At 45.3% G+C, this 19,068-nt stretch overlaps 1 protein-coding gene across 2 annotated transcripts in view; it reads right to left on the bottom strand.

Moving 5' to 3' along the window:
• Positions 1-10,527: 10,527 nt before the first annotated feature.
• ATP2A3 (ATPase sarcoplasmic/endoplasmic reticulum Ca2+ transporting 3) overlaps positions 10,528-19,068 on the bottom strand; it is a 471,091-nt gene continuing 462,550 nt past the window's right edge. Inside the window, exons 21-22 of one of the 2 annotated variants that reach the window (XM_078679686.1) lie at positions 17,478-17,553; positions 10,528-13,432 (exon numbers count right to left, since the gene is read on the bottom strand). In XM_078679686.1, coding sequence (XP_078535812.1) covers positions 13,354-13,432; positions 17,478-17,553 — 155 coding nt within the window. In that variant the 3' untranslated portion in view covers positions 10,528-13,353. The remainder of the gene's footprint in view (positions 13,433-17,477; positions 17,554-19,068) is intronic. The other variant, XM_078679687.1, reaches the window with a different exon arrangement.

Raw genomic sequence — 19,068 nt, 5'->3', positions numbered from 1 at the left:
TTCGGTGGGGTCCGCTGTAGGTTTCTTGAGTAGAGCGCTGAGTTCTGCGTGCTTCCAGCTCTCCGGGAAGGTGGCGGTGTCAAAGGAGGCGTTGATAATGTCCCGCAGGTGGGGTGCGATGACAGTGTCGGCCTTGTTGAAGATGTGGTGAGGGCAGGGGTCGGTCGGAGATCCGGAGTGGACGGAGTTCATTGTGCGGATGGTGTCTTCGGTGCTGATCGGAGTCCAGGCGCGGAGGGTGGTGGTGGGTGGCGTAGCTGCGGTTGTGGCGTGCGTTGGTTGGATGCTGAAGCTGTTGTGTATGTCCGCGATCTTGTTGTGGAAGTAGGACGCGAGGGAGTTGCAGAGGTCTTGCGACGGGGTGATGTCGTTTCCGGCGTTGTGGTTGGAGAGCTCTTTCACGATGTTGAAGAGTTCCTTGCAGTTGTGTGCGTTGTTGTCCAGCCGGTCCTTGTAAGTATTTTTCTTGGTGGCGCGGATCAGTTGGTGGTGTTTCCGGGTGGCGAGCTTGAGGGTGGTCATGTTGTCCATAGTTGGTTCCCTTCTCCATACTTTCTCGAGGGCTCGGCAGTTCTTCTTGGAGCTCTTGAGTTCGTCGGTGAACCATGGGGTTTTTCTGCTGCCGGGTCTGCTGGGCGGGGTCCTCAGAGGGGCGAGTTCGTCCGCGCAGTTGCTGATCCACTTCGTGAGGTTGTCGGCGGCCTGGCTGGGGTTCGCTGAGCCGGCAGGAGGGTGCTGGCTCAGGGAGGCGGTGAGCTGGTCGGCTGTGATCTTGTTCCAGCTTCTTCGGGCAGCCTGTTGCTGATGGTGGTGGATCGTCGTTCTTTTGAAGGTGAAGTGGACGCAGCTGTGGTCCGTCCAGTGGAGTCCTGTTGCGTGGCTGAAGGCGATGTCTTTGCTGGATGAGAAGACGGCGTCGAGTGTGTGTCCGGCGAGGTGGGTGGGGGTGGACACCAGCTGCTTGAGTCCGAGGTTGGCGAGGTTGTCGAGCAGGGTGATGGTGTTGCGGTCGCTGTTGTTCTCCAGGTGGAAGTTGAGGTCCCCCAGGAGGATGTAGTCGGCGGAGGGGAGGGCATGCGGGCTGATGAAGTCGGCGATGTCCTCGCTGAATCGTGTGCGTGGTCCCGTAGATCAGGGTGCCTCTGAGGGTGGTCTTCGGGTCGGTGTGGATCTGGAAGTGCAGGTGTTCGGCGGTGGTTAGGGTGTCGTCGGTGTTGGTCGTGATGCGGATGGTGTCTCTGTGGATGATGGCGATGCCTCCTCCCATCTGGTTGGCGGTGCAGTCCCTCCGGGTGATCTTGTAGCCCTCTGGGATGGCGATGGCGATGGCGGGCGCTGAGGAGGCGTTCATCCAGGTCTCCGTGAGGAAGGCGATGTCAGGGGCTGTGGTGTCCAGGAGGTTCCAGAGTTCGATGGCGTGTCTGTGGACGGAGCGGGTGTTGAGCAGGATGCACTTGAGGTGGTTGCTGCTGGTGTTCGGCTTGGCGGGTGCAGGGAAGGTCCGGATGCAGGTGAACTTGCAGGCGTGGCAGCTGAAGGGTCCGTGGGTGTGCTTCGGGGTGGCTCGGTGACATCCCGGGATGCCGCCGGTGTTGAGTGCGATGAGTTCGGCGGTGTTGTAGGTTCGTCGGGTCGGCTTCCGTCGGTGGGGGCCAGGGGTCCTGGCGCTGGGCGCGGTCCAGGCGCGGACGGGCGCAGACGGGCTTGCCTTTGGCGCGCCTTCGGCGCACAATCAGCGCGCCCGCTGCGCGTGACCGCTGCACGTTTGCACGGTCGCCATATATGGCGAAGTGCGCGGGGGGCGGAGCAGCTGGGAGGCGGGAGCGGGGAGGGTACACAAAGAAAAGGGGCGGGGCTAGCGGTGATGGCGGGGAGCGGGGAGGGATGAGACGGGGACGTAAAAACGAAGGTGAAGTCAGGCACAAGTGGGGAAAGAAAACAAATCAACAGCAAACAGCACAATACAAATTAGCAGATCACTATGGCAACAACGGGGAGACGGGTGCGTGAAGAAAAACGAAGGCGATAACAGGCACAAGTGGGGAAAGAAAAACAACAGCAAGCAGCACAATGCAATACAATACAAATTAGCTGATCACTATGGCAACAACAGACAGGAAGCTGGCACAGACCACGCCGCTCGATGTCAGGGGGCGTGGTCACGCGGCGGAGCCGGGGCAGCGAGGCAGAAGGCGGGGAGGCACACGCAGCAGCTGGTGGCCGTGCGGCGCGGGGGTGTCCCAGAACTGGGTCACACTCACCTGCGTCGCACGGTCGCCATATATGGCCAAGTGCGCGGGGGGTGGAGCAGCTGGGAGGCGGGAGCGGGGAGGGTACACAAAGAAAAGGGGCGGGGCTAGCGGTGATGGCGGGAAGCGGGGAGCGGGGAGGGATGAGACGGGGACGTAAAAACGAAGGTGAAGTCAGGCACAAGTGGGGAAAGAAAACAAATCAACAGCAAACAGCACAATACAAATTAGCAGATCACTATGGCAACAACGGGGAGACGGGTGCGTGAAGAAAAACGAAGGCGATAACAAGCACAAGTGGGGAAAGAAAAACAACAGCAAGCAGCACAATGCAATACAATACAAATTAGCAGATCACTATGGCAACAACAGACAGGAAGCTGGCACAGACCACGCCGCTCGATGTCAGGGGGCGTGGTCACGCGGCGGAGCCGGGGCAGCGAGGCAGAAGGCAGGGAGGCACAAGCAGCAGCTGGTGGCCGTGCGGCGCGGGGGTGTCCCAGAACTGGGTCACACTCACCTGCGTCGCACGGTCGCCATATATGGCCAAGTGCGCGGGGGGGGCGGAGCAGCTGGGAGGCGGGAGCGGGGAGGGTACACAAAGAAAAGGGGCGGGGCTAGCGGTGATGGCGGGAAGCGGGGAGCGGGGAGGGATGAGACGGGGACGTAAAAACGAAGGTGAAGTCAGGCACAAGTGGGGAAAGAAAACAAATCAACAGCAAACAGCACAATACAAATTAGCAGATCACTATGGCAACAACGGGGAGACGGGTGCGTGAAGAAAAACGAAGGCGATAACAGGCACAAGTGGGGAAAGAAAAACAACAGCAAGCAGCACAATGCAATACAATACAAATTAGCAGATCACTATGGCAACAACAGACAGGAAGCTGGCACAGACCACGCCCCTCGATGTCAGGGGGCGTGGTCACGCGGCGGAGCCGGGGCAGCGAGGCAGAAGGCGGGGAGGCACACGCAGCAGCTGGTGGCCGTGCGGCGCGGGGGTGTCCCAGAACTGTTATCAAACTTGCATGTTGAAGCTAATTTCCGTAGGTGAGTAACATACACCTCAACTGACTCTTGTGGAAGCTGCATACATCTCCCAAAATGGTATCTCTCTAAATCAGTGCTCACTTTTGGAGGATAGTGTTTGTCCAATTTCTTAAGACAAATCTCAAATTCATTTAGACCGTTAGATTCTTCATCGTTCAGTTCAGGAAGATGCTCAAAGACGTCCTGTCCCTCCGAACCCAAGCAATGCAAGAGGAGAGCAGATTTTCTTTCCGCGCTAATCGAAACACCACAAACTCTTGCATAATTGAGAAAAACTTTCTTCCATTTTGACCACTTAATAGAAGGTTTCCCAGGGTTGGACAAAAAGAAAGGAGGTTAAGTAACGTTTTGCATGGTCTAATAAAGTTGAAGATAGTAATAGGTGAGATTCAACTATTTGTTCATTCAGATCATAAACCCTTAAAAGATCTCTTCACTAAAAAAAGCTTGGAGGCCGTTTCATCAAGAATTTGTAGGTGGATTGTTGCTCTCCAAGATTTTGATTTTGTGGTGAATTATATACCTGGTGTAGAAAACAAAGTATTAGACTGTCTCTCTCGTCTTGTTCAAATTAATTCGAATCTTGATTCTGAGAACCTGGGTGATGACGATGAGTGCAAAATATGTGAAATAATTACGGATGTCTTAAGTGAGAAAGATTGGAAAGACTCTTTGAGTAAGGATACCGTTCTTATGAAAGTATTCCAGTTGGTGACTGATGGGTGGGAAAGTATGAAAGGTCTAGATGAAGATGTTTGTAAATATTTGTAAATATCGGAATGTTCATGATGAATTATCCATCAGTTCTGGAGTCTTATGGAGGGGTACGAAGCCTGTCAGATCAAAAATCATTCAACAAGCTCATTTAGGACATCTAGGTATCTCGAAGACTAAAGAAAGAATTTACATGCATTTCTGGTGGCCAGGTATTGATCTTCAAGTTGAACAGGTTGTAAGAGATTGTACAGAGTGTAATACATGGGATAAAGCATTAATGACGAGAGTTCAACCGATGGTAATACGCAAAGAACCTACCAGGTGCTGGCAAGCGATTGCTCTTTACCTTATATGACCTATTTCTGGTTCTTCCGGTCAATACTATGTTTTGGTTCTAATTGACCTGCTCTCTAGATGGCCAGAAATAAAAGTTGTAAGGAGCACAGAAACCAAAGATGTTATCAACTTTCTAGAAGAAATCTTTGCCAGGGAGGGTCTTCCAAACTCTCTTCCGACTGACAATGGAGTCCAGTTGATCTCAAGAGAAATGGAGGAGTATTTAACAAGACATGGTATTAAACATAAGCGATGCTCTATCATCCCGAACCTAACGGAATGGTAGAGAGGTTTAATCGTGTGCTCAAGGAATCTATACAATTGGCCAAAGTTCAGGGAAAAGACTGGAAATTAGAAATTACTGAACGCGTGAGAATTTATCGCCTCACTCCTCATTCTACAACCAATAAAGTTCTGTTTGAACTGTTTAGAGGACTCAGTCCTAATACCCATCTTTTTCAGTCATAGATGAGAGACAAACATCTTTCCACCATTCCTAAAAAAATGTCAGGTGTTAATGAATCTGATAATCACTTTAACTAACAAAAATCGAACATTTTGAAAAGAAAGAATTATTTTGCCAATAGACATGCTGTTTCTCACACTCGTGTACAGGTGGGTGACAGAGTGAAAGTTCGCTTACCACAGAAATCTGGTGGATTGTCAAAAGTTTCTTCCCCTTTTGTTGTTAAGAAATGCTTTCGTAATGCTGTCAAGTTAAGTGATGGTCGCATGAGGAATTTAAATAGAATTGCTCCTTTACATAACAAAATTTCTGTTATACCTAAAGTAAATAATGAAACAGGTTTCAAAAAACCTATGTTGTAGAGGAGTTGTCGTATTACGAAAATTCCAGTGCCTCTTCATGATTTTGTTTTGAAGTAATTTTGTAAGGGGAAAGGTGTGTAATATCTTTACTTGTTTTTACTTATGCTTATTTATTACTGTTCATGGCAGCTCTCATACTTGCTGTTCTAGAATGTTATTCAGAGAGGCCCTCTAAAAATGTTCTCTTGTCAGTTGGTGTTTCTATGCTGTGTGGATAGGACGTTTCATATGCAAGACAACTTAAAGTATAAATTCATCTTCTTTCAACCATCTACTGGTGTGATCTAACCTCATTACAGCCCTCCTCTGGAGGTGCTTTGGCGCTTCCCAAACAGGCAAAACCTGCAGTAGTGTATGTTTCTGGTGTGATTAGACTACTGATGGAAGTCTGGGAACATTTACTTGAATCACTGATTTTATGTCCTTCCCAACAAACGTCATCCCACTGCATAGCAATTCTGTTTCACCTCAGCCTTGGGCAATGAATTATTTGTAAGTTGCTGTAGGAGAGATTGTATTATGCTGAAGGACCTGTTCCTTAAACAAAAGATAGTCATTCCATCAATGCAAGTTAGAATTTAAAGATGAAGAAAAACAGAGAAACAGATATTTCCAGGTTATACAGTTGGCCCTCTCTCCACAGAAGAAATGGACCGAGACTAGAGACCTAACGACTTTTGCAGAGCTTTTCCCAAGTTCTGAAACCATCAAGGGTCTCTTATCGTCCGTTTATAAAGTGCTGAAACCAATGCAAGGAGGCACCAAATGCAATGATGGGAACAAATGTCAGGAAGACATAGTATCCATGATATGTGAGAATATTTGTGGAAAGACATTCTGAAAATATTGGTTTTGTCCAGGGTAGGGGAATCATGGTACAAGATTACTGATACTCAACACTAAGAAATCTCAACCTTGTTTTCCACACTTTCATATGACAAGTGTTGGAGGGGCTGTGGAATGGACTTGCACATATGGTGGGTGTGCCCAAAAATTGAAACTTACTTGAAGGAAGTGTTGAATCATATTAAAAAGGTGGTGAGAATGTGGATACCTCATGAACCCTTAATAAAGATTTTGGACCTTAAACCAACACTGACAAAGCCCAACTATGTTGGATTGGGCAGTGATAGCACAGATGCGTCTGCCTGTGAATCAGTAAGTTGCTGTACATTGAAAAATGATAGAAGCACCGGACAGCTCGAGATGGTCCCAAAGAGTCTGGTCCTGGCCCAAAAACTCTGATCCTTGATGTCTATCGAAATGCTTGTATATGATCTACGAGAGGATAGGGAGTCTTTAAATGCTTTTTGATGGACTACTTTAAAAGTGACGTATCCAATTTATCATGTCCTAAAACACTCTGATTTAACTGGAATCGTGAGACCCCGCCAGATTGCGGAGAGCAAGTCATCATATCCACAAAGACACTACTATTACTGTCATTGGTATTCCTGGTGAACAAATGCTACATATCATGTAATGATGCTGTGGGCTGGGGCATGAGCGGAGTTATCGGAAGAGGGTCAAACTGTTTCTTAATGCCTTGATACTAGATACGATTTTTGGACAATTAGGCTCTAAATGTTTGCATCTGAAAATTAATAAAATGTTTAAAAAAAAGATGCTGAGACCAAACATTCCAGTACAATTGTTTTTATTTCTATAATTTTCATAAGTATAAAACAATCACCTCAACATTGTGCGAACATAGTGGATCAAACCTACAGCATGTGAATACATTGAACTTTCTTGAGCCTTCACAATGCCTCTGGCTATTTACAGTAGATCAAGTACACAATTTAGGAATCATAGGAGCAAGTCATTGGAAAAATATCTCTTGTATAATAAAATAGGCTTCCCGGCGTCGTTTTCACTCTACTAAAACAAAATTAAAAAGGTGATTTACCTCACTGATCAATGGGACCCAAATGAATGCTGAACGAATGGGAGCGCCCTGTCCTTCTGTTATTACCTTAATGGCGTATGTAAACAGTTGCACGGTTCTTTTCTGTCCCTCCAGCTAGTGCACTTGCAAAGCATAGTGTGTAACCACCAACTGCGCAACAGGGAAGTCACAACATTTGAACTATCGCCTTTCCCATCTACAGAGCACAGGAATAGTTTAAATCAAACGTACGGTGGCCCTGGAGCACATATTTGAGTTCCAAAATACATATTAAATGGGAATAAAAGATGACTTGTGTCTTGGACTTCAGTAAAAAGTTATAGCATAGAACCAAACCCTGCTCCTTCAAAAGCTGGAAAGAATTATAGGATTAAGTATTGAAAAAAATTGTAAAAAAACAACTTTCTCTTCTAATCGAAATGCACCTGGACAAGTTGAAATGCCGCACAAATATTAGTCACAAATAAAGGCAGTGATTTGTCACCACTTGCAGAAGAACCAAGTTGTGGCAGCAGCACTGGTGGTCCAGCATATGCACTTCAGATAGGTCTCTCATTTACAAGTCACCCTAAAGTGCAAAGGGCACCTCCTCCAGGAGCACTGGCTCAGCAGTCCCGCCTCAGAGATGAGAGAGAAAGTGTCCAGAACTTCCAGTCCGAAAACCTTGGAGTCCCCGCCACTGGTAACAGACTGAAATCCCAATTTTATACAAATGCGGAGCTACAAGCACAGATCAGAACTTCACAGTCATTAACAATAAGAGTCTCAAATAGAGACATCAGGTTTTAAACCCACTGCCATTAAAACCAAGTGCCCCAAACACTAGCTGCAGGCCAGACATGCCTATTAGAACACAGAACCCCAGGAATGGTGCGCATGTCAAACTGAAAGTCACTGATGCTTGCAGTGCAACAACCCTGCCCTGTTAAACCTTAGAGCCTCAGACACTGTTGGGAGACCAGAACATCTGTGCTATTAAAACTGAGTGCCATAAATACAGGAGGCACCCAACAACTGCCCGGTTATTATTGCCCGCTCCTGAGGGTTATTCTGGCTGTTAAAGGCCCTGAACCCGAGTTACAGGCCTGAGCCACAGGTGAGGGCCTATAATGAGGGAGAGGGCCTTTAACAACTGCTTAACCCGCTGAGGTTCAAATGTTCTAAATTGAAAAGGGAGAAAAAGAAAGACAAAGATTGGAATGTTGGAGCAGAGGGCTTATACTAGCCAGTATATGCACTGAGCCACTTCAATGACAGTCATGGAGACTATTGTTATTATATTTCGATGTATTTGTGTCATTTTCATGGCTGTGTAAAGATGTTGAGGGACAATGTCAGGGGTTAATAATCATATACTTCAAGAGATGCATTACTGTGCACGTTTGCTGATGATTAGCCTATTTATAGTCTCACTTCCATGTCTTTTTAATTCACGCTTCCGTGCTGGAAAAAAGTCTTATTTTAAGACAGGTAAAAATGCAGAGTAGGCCTCCAAAATTGAATTTAGCAGTCAGTGCCATAGATTTTGCATCTCCAAGCAGACTGGCAACTGGAACATATTTTATCATTTACAGAGAGCCTGCCCGACGGTTGCTCTTCTGTGATTGGTTGAATGTTTGGACAACGCTAGAGGGCTATAAGATGCCCCACTATTTTTTGCTAGTGATGCCCAGTAGAGTCATCTACGACACACCTAATAACATGGGCTAATTCTTGCTTTCTCTGATGTAATAGGCGATTTCTTCAGTATTTAACTTACTGCAGCATATAATTGGCCCACCTCCGCATTAATTATAGCAGGAAAGCCGTGAAAATAAGCGGAGGCTTAGCACTCAGCTAGAGGCTAGAAGAACACCTTACTGTTATTTTATTCTGCAGATTGAAATGTGATGGCAACCAGGGCAAATGAATGCAGTGTTTCTGCTTGCATGGAGCTTAATTTCAAAGAGTACTTTTAACATGCGAATCCTCCTGGACCTCTCCGCGGCTTTCGACACTGTCTGCCACCGCACCCTAGTACAGCGCCTCAGCAACATCGGAATCCAGGAGAAGGCACTGGAATGGATCACCTCCTTCCTCGACGGAAGAACACAAAGAGTCCGCCTACCACCGTACAAGTCAGAGGCCACCAAAGTCATCTGCGGCGTCCCTCAAGGATCCTCACTGAGCCCCACCCTCTTCAACGTCTACATGAGCCCCCTCGCGGCCATCGCACGCCAACACAACCTCAACATAATCTCCTACGCTGACGACACCCAGCTGATCCTCTCCCTGACCAACGACCCCGCCACCGCCAGAGCCAACCTGCACGAAGGGATGAGAGACGTAGCCGAATGGATGACGACCAGCCGCCTGAAACTGAACTCAGACAAGACGGAGGTCCTCATCCTGGGCTCCACGCCCTCCGCCTGGGACGACTCCTGGTGGCCCCCCGCCCTGGGCACCGCGCCCAAACCGACGGACCACGCACGCAACCTGGGCTTCATCCTGGACTCCTCCCTCTCCATGACCAGACAAGTCAACGCCGTCTCCTCGTCATGCTTCAACATCCTGCGCATGCTACGTAAGATCTTCCGATGGATCCCCACCGAGACGAGGAAGACGGTCACCCAAGCCCTCGTCACCAGCCGACTGGACTACGGCAACGCCCTCTACGCCGGAACCACTGCCAAACTCCAGAAGAGACTCCAGCGGATCCAGAACGCCTCGGCGAGACTCATCCTCGACATCCCCCGACGCAGCCACATCTCCGGACACCTGAGAGATCTGCACTGGCTCCCGGTCAACAAGAGAATCACCTTCCGTCTCCTCACCCACGCACACAAAGCCCTACACGACCAAGGCCCGAGCTACCTCAACAACCGGATCAACTTCTACACTCCCAAGCGCCTCCTCAGATCAACCAACCACGCCCTCGCCGCCGTCCCCCGCATCCGAAGAGCGACAACAGGAGGAAGATCCTTCTCCTACCTGGCCGCCAAGACCTGGAACTCACTTCCCACCGATCTGCGCCTGACCCAAGACCACCTCTCCTTCAGGAAGAAGCTCAAGACCTGGCTGTTCGAGCAGTAGCGGCACCCCCCCCCCCTCCCAGCGCCTTGAGACCCTACGGGTGAGTAGTGCGCTCTACAAATGACTTGATTGATTGATTGATTGAATCCCTTATTGATTTACTCTCTTTTCAATGGAATGAAACGAGTTCTTCATCCTGCAAACTAGAACTCAGCAATTCTGCTTTGCAGGTGAAGACACACTGGTGGGCCTGCATTTCAATCTGACTAGACATTTGTACTGTGAGAGGTAAGTTCTACAATTTGGCAACTCAGAGATCCCATGGCACGTCTGACGCCACCCTACGCGCAAGGGAGCCTAGCACGATGCGCTCTTTACTAAAATGGGAGAAGCAATAAGTTATTAAATAAGACAGACAGTGTCTTCATATAAAAATATCTTTGATGGACTTCGCAGATGTAGTCAGGTCAGCCACATACATGAAAATGATTCTTTTAACATGCCAGGGCACTATTACACCTGCAATTAATGGTTGTATTACAAGGCTTTTGAAAAGTGTTATGAAGTATGCATCACAGTTGTCCTTTTTCATTTTATTTGTCAACACCCACCAGTTACATTTTTCCTTTGCAAATTCATCAGTGAGTAGTGCAACTAATATGCATGTTTTAGTCAAAACCTTCCTCTCAGACAACCACTGTTGTGAGTTTTGTACTCTTTAAACTTAGATGTAGAATTTCATTTTTATCCTTCATGTAGCAGAATGTAAAATATCAGCAGTTTCTAGATTATCTCTCCCAAGAATATGATAATCGTTTATTTAACGAGAAATCAACAAAAAATAATGCACCATACCTTAAAAGAATACTTTTGAAATGGTGTTTGATAAAGATGTCATCAATGAAGTTTTCCAAAAAATCAGATTGGAATGTTATCAATTGCAAATATAGGGAGCAGACTGACTGTACAATTTAACTTAAGTGGGGTTCGAGGTAGAGCAGCGGAGGAACGTTTAAACGTATAGAATTATTTATGTGGGTCTTTGATATTTCACCACAGTCCGTTTTGTGGCTTTTTTTCCCTCCTGGGCCTGCCAGACATCCCTAGATTCTGAGCTAGAAGGCTTTGCTGAAACAGAATTAACTCAAAAAAGAAGTTCTATTACAAAGAAACTAAATGGAAAAAACGTAACTGGTTGTTTCGCCTCTTTTAAAATATACTTTATCATTTCCACACAAATAAAATATGACTCATACCTGCGAAAGTGATATCAAAAATTCATAATGCATGAGCAGTGTTCAGTGTAAACCGAAAAATATAAAAATAACAATAAAATCCCCCTCCCAATGTCTAAGTAATGTGGCTTTCGTCTTAAAAGTGATCGCTCAAACTACACAACCATCAATTAAAAGTAAAAAAAAGTCAACTCTAAAATTCAAACACATAAAACATGACATAAATCATACAAAGAAGCAGAATAATATTTTTGGTCAACTATTTTCCTGTTACCATTTCTACCAGGTGTTAAAAAGAAACATAATAAATTTCTTAAATACAGTATATATTAATTACAGTCACATCTCATGCAGTTGTCTTCTGTACAATGAAATCTTCTCAGTAGTATGACAGGTGTGTACATTCCCATAGGCCTGGTGATGGTGGTGATGCAGAGACTCTAGCATGCTCAAAATGAAGCCAACACTCTCATTCAATAACAGCCAGGCTGCTACAAAACAGAGAAAACGAAACAAAGTTGCAACTGTGAAGCAAATGGTTGAATTTACATCACATTTTGGTATCGAAGGAATCTACGGAGTAGTGATGCGACAGATTCGAAGTTACGATACAGCGGGCAATGGAGGACGACAATGGAACACAACCTAAGGAAGGCACTCTTTTCAGAGCTACAATGGGGTTTTGTCGTACAGTGAGGCATTTGGTACACAAAGTCACAAATATAGGCGAAGCATTTTTTCACATTGCAGATTGTCTTCCCACAAAAAAAGTTCAGAAATCTCACAGGTGTGAAATACTAATTTGCAATACAAGGATTCCAGTCAGTGAAAATGCTCACCTGGTGAGTTTTTTAAATATATACTAATATATATATATATCTACATATACACAGTACGTATTGACATTTCTTCTGCAGCTTATTGTAGACGGGGCTATAAAGATTGTTGTGATGGATGCATGTATCCCTTAACTAATCAGAGATACTGATTGCTGGAAATTGCCCAAAAAACATAGTCAAGATTGTGGATCCTACTGTATATTACAAAGGTCGTCAGTCCAGGTTTGTTGTTTAATGAACTACACTCCGAGAGTGGATGCTAACTGGAATGTCATCCAAAGCTCTGTGACTGAGTATGGCTTATCACTAGAGGAGGGCATCGCAAGTTTCAGTAACCAAGTGCAATCGGAGACGGAGGCGGGAGGACACAACTACCTAGAGAGCAAATCCACCTAAAAGCAGGCCTGGGAAATAAGGTATATCAAAAACAGTCATGCGTTTCCTCCTGGAAAATCTCTGAAAACAATAATGCATCTTCAAGCTAGACAAAAAGGGTCATAATCTCAGGATGTACAACATGATCTAATCAACAAAATATCCCCCACCACACCCCCGTTTTGGGTAGCATCGGTATACCAGCTCTTAAGACACCATGGCAGGAAAATAATCTATGTTGGAAGAAGAACAATGATGACTTGTAGACAGTCGTCCTAGTGGGTCTCAGCCAACTGATTTGAAATCGTAGCAACACATATTCAGGCCTTGTTATATACATCTTATCCAGCACGTCGCGGTCTTGCGGTTTCTTGTTACTGAACCACAACTTTCTGCTAACCTGCACAAGATGGTACACCCAGCAAGGACCATGGGTCTAACTTGTTTGCCTAAGAAATGCATCAATTCATTTACATAATCATTCATTTTAATTACAATAGCCTGTCCCTTCTCTTATTCCATCTGCACATATTCTTGAAACCTTGTATTCTATGAAAGGTTTTGCCTTTTCAACCTTGTTTTAAGTTCCAGCTCTCAAAGTGAGCTGGTCATATAGATTTGAATGCATACAGTTCTCTCCCTAGCCCACAATTTAGCAATCCAGTTATTGCATCGTTTTGTATAGAAATAAGCTACAAACAAATGTATCCAATTTAGTTTTTGACAATTCACCCACTTTAGCCTGATAGTCGGAACTATGCCAACCCTGCTGGCTTCTGCTGATGTTTGAACTTGAGACTTCAGTTTGAGTTACAACTTAGAGTTCCTTTATTCACAACTTTCTCTGCCTGTGCTTCAAGAACGGCTTGTCCTCCTCTCCTGTGGGAAAGAGCAGAAAATACAACCACTGGTTAAAATCATCAAACCCACCTGGTAGGATTCTATGATTTACATACCCCCAACCCACATAGCATTACTTGATTTGTTGATCCAGTTTACTGTTTCTCTTAAGCATGTAAACCATGCACATTGACAATGCTAACTCCTTCAGAAGATGGTTATCATTAAACAAACAAAGCAGATGAAACAACAGTACAGTATTGGATTTGTCGATGCCACCTTATCTTACAAAAACTCACTGTGGAAACATTGTAACATTCCTCACTGATCGGCACTGCGTCACCGCTCCCCAAACACAGCGCTTTTTTAATTATTGTCGTTTGCCGAATCTTGGAACTTCCTTGAATGTAAATATTTTTATATTCATCACCTATTATCATTATATTTAGACTCTTTATTGAATACTGATTTGAAATCTGTATTATACAATGTTTATGTTCATGTTGTTCAATCCTTGCATTCCTATCTGTACCTAACCAATACTCAGTTTCTATTTGTTACTTATATTTACTTTCCCTTTTCTGTGTAAAGCAATCTCATGCCCTTGTTTTTGAGATGCAACAATACAACTAAAATAAATATTAGTGCCACCAGCAACCTAATCTAAGAGGGTTCTCTCAGCTTCAACCGTGAAATGGTTGTCTCCAGGGAATCAATAATATTGCAGGGGAGAGAGACATTAGCCCGTACACATACCTTCAGCCACTCTGAAATATTGCCATTAAATTTTTTGAAAATCACCAATACTAGATTAGCTTTGGATTTTTTTTTGTCATAGTCATCTCCTTGAACGTCAATTATCAACATCATTTGGCGCCTCTATTAAACGATGCTTCAACAGAACGTATTGTAGTACCTCCCATAGACTTATGCCAAGCAGCAACTTAATTTATCCATTTGTTGGTTTTTACAAAAATCCCTGTGCATGTAATGTTTTGAAAGTTGGTGATTTCTATGCCAAGCTTATTGCTAAACTAGGAATTTTTCTAATTATGGAAAGGTTGCCAATTTGGCTGGGGTTATATTTTTTCTGCATATGAAAATCACTTTCTTTACAGCACTTGAAAATAGGGCGTTTCAGTCATTTTCATATCAATTTTTCCCATTTACCGCAGCATTTTTCACAGTAAAAAAATGGTATGCAGATTATGTAAAAATCAGTCATTGAGAAGGTTTGTGAAGGACCACAAGGTTAGACTTTTGTGGTTACTCACCACATCCGAGATGGTCTCGCCCTCCACATTCCTTAGTTATGACAGTACTAAATCCACTACACTGGCAGATTTAGCACCACCATTGTGTGTTTAGGTACTTCCGAGCAAGTGTACCAAAAAACTAAAGGCATAGTACCATATGCTTTGGTCTTCTGTATAACCCACCCCAGTATCAAGAGAGACAGAGCTAGAATAGTAAACACCCACTCCATTAGATTCAATGGTCGATCCCTGTATATCTAGGTATGTATTGGGCGTGAGGGTGTGAGTGTGTAGCATTTGTGCAGGGGGGTGTTCATATTGTGGCAGCAATGCTGCATTGTTGTGCCTGAGTAAAGACTGAGGTTTCTTTTCTGGAGACTCTGCTTTATGCTACGTCTCTCATGTAACTGTTAGGTTGGGTCGGCTGTATTATTTGTCTGGCCCACATTCTGTGTGCTGTGTCTATCACATCATATATATTACCGTCTCCCTTCTCAAAGGTGTAATGGGTAGGAATGAGCATCTTGGGCCAGATGTAGGAATGCAAATACCGGTCGGTAATGGCCGATTCGGCCGTTACCAATCGATATTTGAAGATGGAGATGTAGGGGCATGTTAAAATACAGATGATTCGGTAATTTTACCGAATCGGTAATTTTACCGATTCTGTAAAATACCGAATCGGTAAAATTACCGATTCTTTATTTTGACATGTAGGTAGCACTGCAATCAGTGCTACAGGGGTCTAAGAATTCGTTATTTACCACCAACTAGAAGTTGGTGGTAAATAATGAAAACCCTTTAAAAAGCATTTTTTTTGCTTTTTAAACAGTGCCATGTTGCAGACATACATGCCCTAAGGGCATGTATGTCTGCAACATGTGCACCCATGCACAATTGAGGGGTGCAAAAGGGTGTCAAAGTGACACCCTGCCACCCTTCAATGTTTCGCCCAATTAGCGAATCGGTAAATACCGATTCGGTAATTACCGAATCATACCGATTCGGTAATGAAATCGGTAAAATTCCCTAAATCCCGATTGCCAGTTCTTAAATACCGAATCGGTATGATTCGGTATTTAAGAATCGGTAATCTGGGATTACCTATATCTGGCCCTAAGTCTTTGTCTATAATATTGCTTTACTGTTCTAGCTAAGGACTTCATACCTGGAGGTTTGTTTTGGTTTCCTTCCCAAACGTCAGGTGCATGCATACGTAGGATGAGGTGGAGTCATTTGAACAAAGAGCTGCTTTATAGGGAAGCATGAGCCCAGTTACACCATTAGTATGCAGCATGGATTCCCCAAGCTTAACCGGATACGTAGGCCCTCATTATCAGCAGCCTCTTCATTTCAATGGGGCTCAGAGCAGCAGATACCCCAACCCCGGGATTATGAAATCCATGAGAACACCGCATATGTCTTAAACTCACGCTGAGATTTCAGCTACTGAAAAGTCTCAGTGAGAAAGTACAGAGAAAATTATGAATTAGTACGGCCCCCCACCCAGTAATTCCTCATTTCTCTTTGGAACCTCAAGCCTAACTTGTAATGGGTCAGATGTTTCTCATCCCCAGAGTTTTCGGTACCTCAAGTATGAGTAGCTCGGTGATTGGTAAAATCCAGCTCCTTTAATGGGCTATGCTTAATGAGGGCTCAGTATTAAATAACTGTCAGAAAGATAGAAATTTATCAAACCCAAGGAAAGCAATAATCTTTAGATTCATCTTCCCCAAAAACCTCGCCTGAAAAAACAAAGGGCCTCTGGCTACATGGAGTCATTCCGATCAAACACGTCTTAGGGGCCTATTGCGATGTTGGTCGTAAGGCCTCTGGCCTCAGGTTGGAGGCCTTATGACCGACATTGCTGGTTTCAATTCAGATAGGGTGATTTTGATTGAGCTGGTCGGAATTTAAGCCAGACGGTCATTAGGGCTGGTTCCCGACAGGCTCAAGGAGCACATCGGCTAGTCGGAACCGGCCCATAATCCAGGTGGACGAGGGTTTACGCCATCCAGATTATGATGCACGGTTTCCATGCCGGCCTTTCCGACATGGAAACCCTAATGGGAAGCATTTTGTGGGCCCCTATAAGGGCCCCCAATCCTTTGCGGCCTCCTGTTGGTGGCTGGATACCTGCTAATCCCTGCACCCTGTGGCAGGCACCCACCTCACATTTCCCCATGGGAGCATGTATAACGGCCTGTTTACGGCTATTACACATGCTGCCATAGGAAAATGTCGGAATGCGACCGAACCATGTGCAGTCGCATCATACAGAGGCGGCTGGGACCGCCGACGGTCCTGTTTCTGAGACGATGTCGGGAGTATGCAAGTGCGCCCGACATCATAATAGGCCCCGAAGTTTCTTTGTTCCAAGTCTGCTGCAGGATTTCTAACACTTTAGTGTGACTTTGAGTATTACAATATCTAGCAGGGAATGGTTAGGTGGATCACTCTGGGGTAACAATCTTAAAAATAAATCGGCGTCCATCTCGCTTCTAATTTTGAGTTAAGTAGTCCACTAAAATCAAGCTTGCAAGAGAACATCAAACAAAACCCAGATTTCTAATAAACTCAATGTAGCAGGTGGTTCAGATCTTATAGGGAACAACTGCTGAATCCTAACACCTTTCCCACGTTGTTTCTACAGGTGTTGAGGATTGAGTAACTGAGTAGTGCCACACTCGTAGAACAAGCAGAATTATGATAAATGTCCTACCACAATACAACCTTGCACCTTGACACAGAAGGCTGCATGTGAAACTAAAGACAACAAGTGGATTCTACACAGATGACAAACAAATCGCACACACAAGAAAGCAGACCCGGTTTGTTCTTCGTTCCCGCAGGGTTCCTGCTGTTGCTTCCTGTCCCAAACTTGGCTTACTGTGATGAGAATTCCTGGCAAAAAATGGAACAGTGATTTTGAACAGACAATCCTTCGGTCTTGAGCAGTTAGAGACATGGATGACGTGCACAAGAGTGCATTTAGGAACACGTGTTGTTGTGATTAAAAAGCAGCGGCTTCAGAAATGCATTTAGCAGTGTGGCAAAGTGCAGGCCTAGCAGTGAGGCATGAGCTGAGGCAGGGTGCCAAAAACATACAAAGAATCCTCATCAGTAACTACTAAGATGTATATTTGTAACAATGCACCAGAGCAAAATGGATACAGGAAATGACATGGTAAGAAAATACGTTCGGACTCCTGTGAGGGGTAGAAGTCTGTCCCCTCTCTTATAAAAAGCTAACATAAAGAAATTGGGATTGTGAAGAATCTGTAGGACTTTCTCTTTCACGTGTGATTTTGTAGTTTCCATTGGTGTGCTGAGTAGAAATCTAGCCACAATCTGAAAAAGCAAAAGTGATATATAGTTGTGTTCATCAAGCTTTAGAAAGAAGTGTTGGGGTCTTTTCTTTCTGCTTTAGAAATGCATTTGTCATTGAGCTCCCATGGTCTGAGATAGTGTGGCTACAGCAGTTATCACTAAAGAAAGCCATCTGGAAATCCAACAACATGGAGGCATGTAACTACGCCGGAACCACCGCCAAACTCCAGAAGAGACTCCAGCGGATCCAGAACGCCTCAGCACGACTCATCCTGGACATCCCCCGTCGCAGCCATATCTCCGGACACCTGAGAGACCTGCACTGGCTCCCGGTCAACAAGAGAATCACCTTCCGTCTCCTCACCCACGCACACAAAGCCCTACACAACCAAGGCCCAGCGTACCTCAACAGTCGCCTCAACTTCTACGCTCCCAAACGCCAGCTCCGATCGACCGGCCACGCCCTCGCTGCCGTCCCCCGCATCCGAAGAGCCACCACAGGGGGACGGTCCTTCTCCTACCTCGCCGCCAAGACATGGAACTCCCTCCCGACCCACCTCCGCCTGACCCAGGACCACCTCGCCTTCAGGAAGCAACTCAAGACCTGGCTGTTCGAGACTCCCCTCCCCTAGCGCCTTGAGACCCTCTGGGTGAGTAGTGTGCTATATAAATGATTTGATTGATTGATTGATTGATAACAGAAAAAAAGTCCCAAAGTCCAAATGTTATCGAAAAAGCTTGCAGGTTTCATTCACTAGGGGACTGTATTGATCAGATTCTGATGCCAAATCTAGGACCCAGTTCACAAACATGGTGTAAGAGTTGGTGTGATATACTCCTTTATGTATCTGCTGAATAGGAGGCATGCCTCCTAGGAAGATACAATCATCAGAGGGCTAGACTTTCGGGCTGGGGTAGTTCTCCTTGAAGAGTTATATCCTCAGTGTTATTCTGAGTCTTAGAAGAGGCAGTACTGGTCTTAAATCTATAAAGATCGTGTTCAAGCTCCTCTAACCATGAATGGAGAAGGCTTGACTTCTGCTTTTTTTCCTTCTTGCAGTGTTTGGTTTTTCTCCAGTCTGGCAATTT

The sequence above is a fragment of the Lissotriton helveticus genome, chromosome 3_1, assembly GCF_964261635.1.
Source record: "Lissotriton helveticus chromosome 3_1, aLisHel1.1, whole genome shotgun sequence".
Lineage (NCBI taxonomy): Eukaryota > Metazoa > Chordata > Amphibia > Caudata > Salamandridae > Lissotriton > Lissotriton helveticus.
Note: the sequence above shows the minus strand (reverse complement) of the source record. Positions and strands in the feature narration are given on the sequence as shown.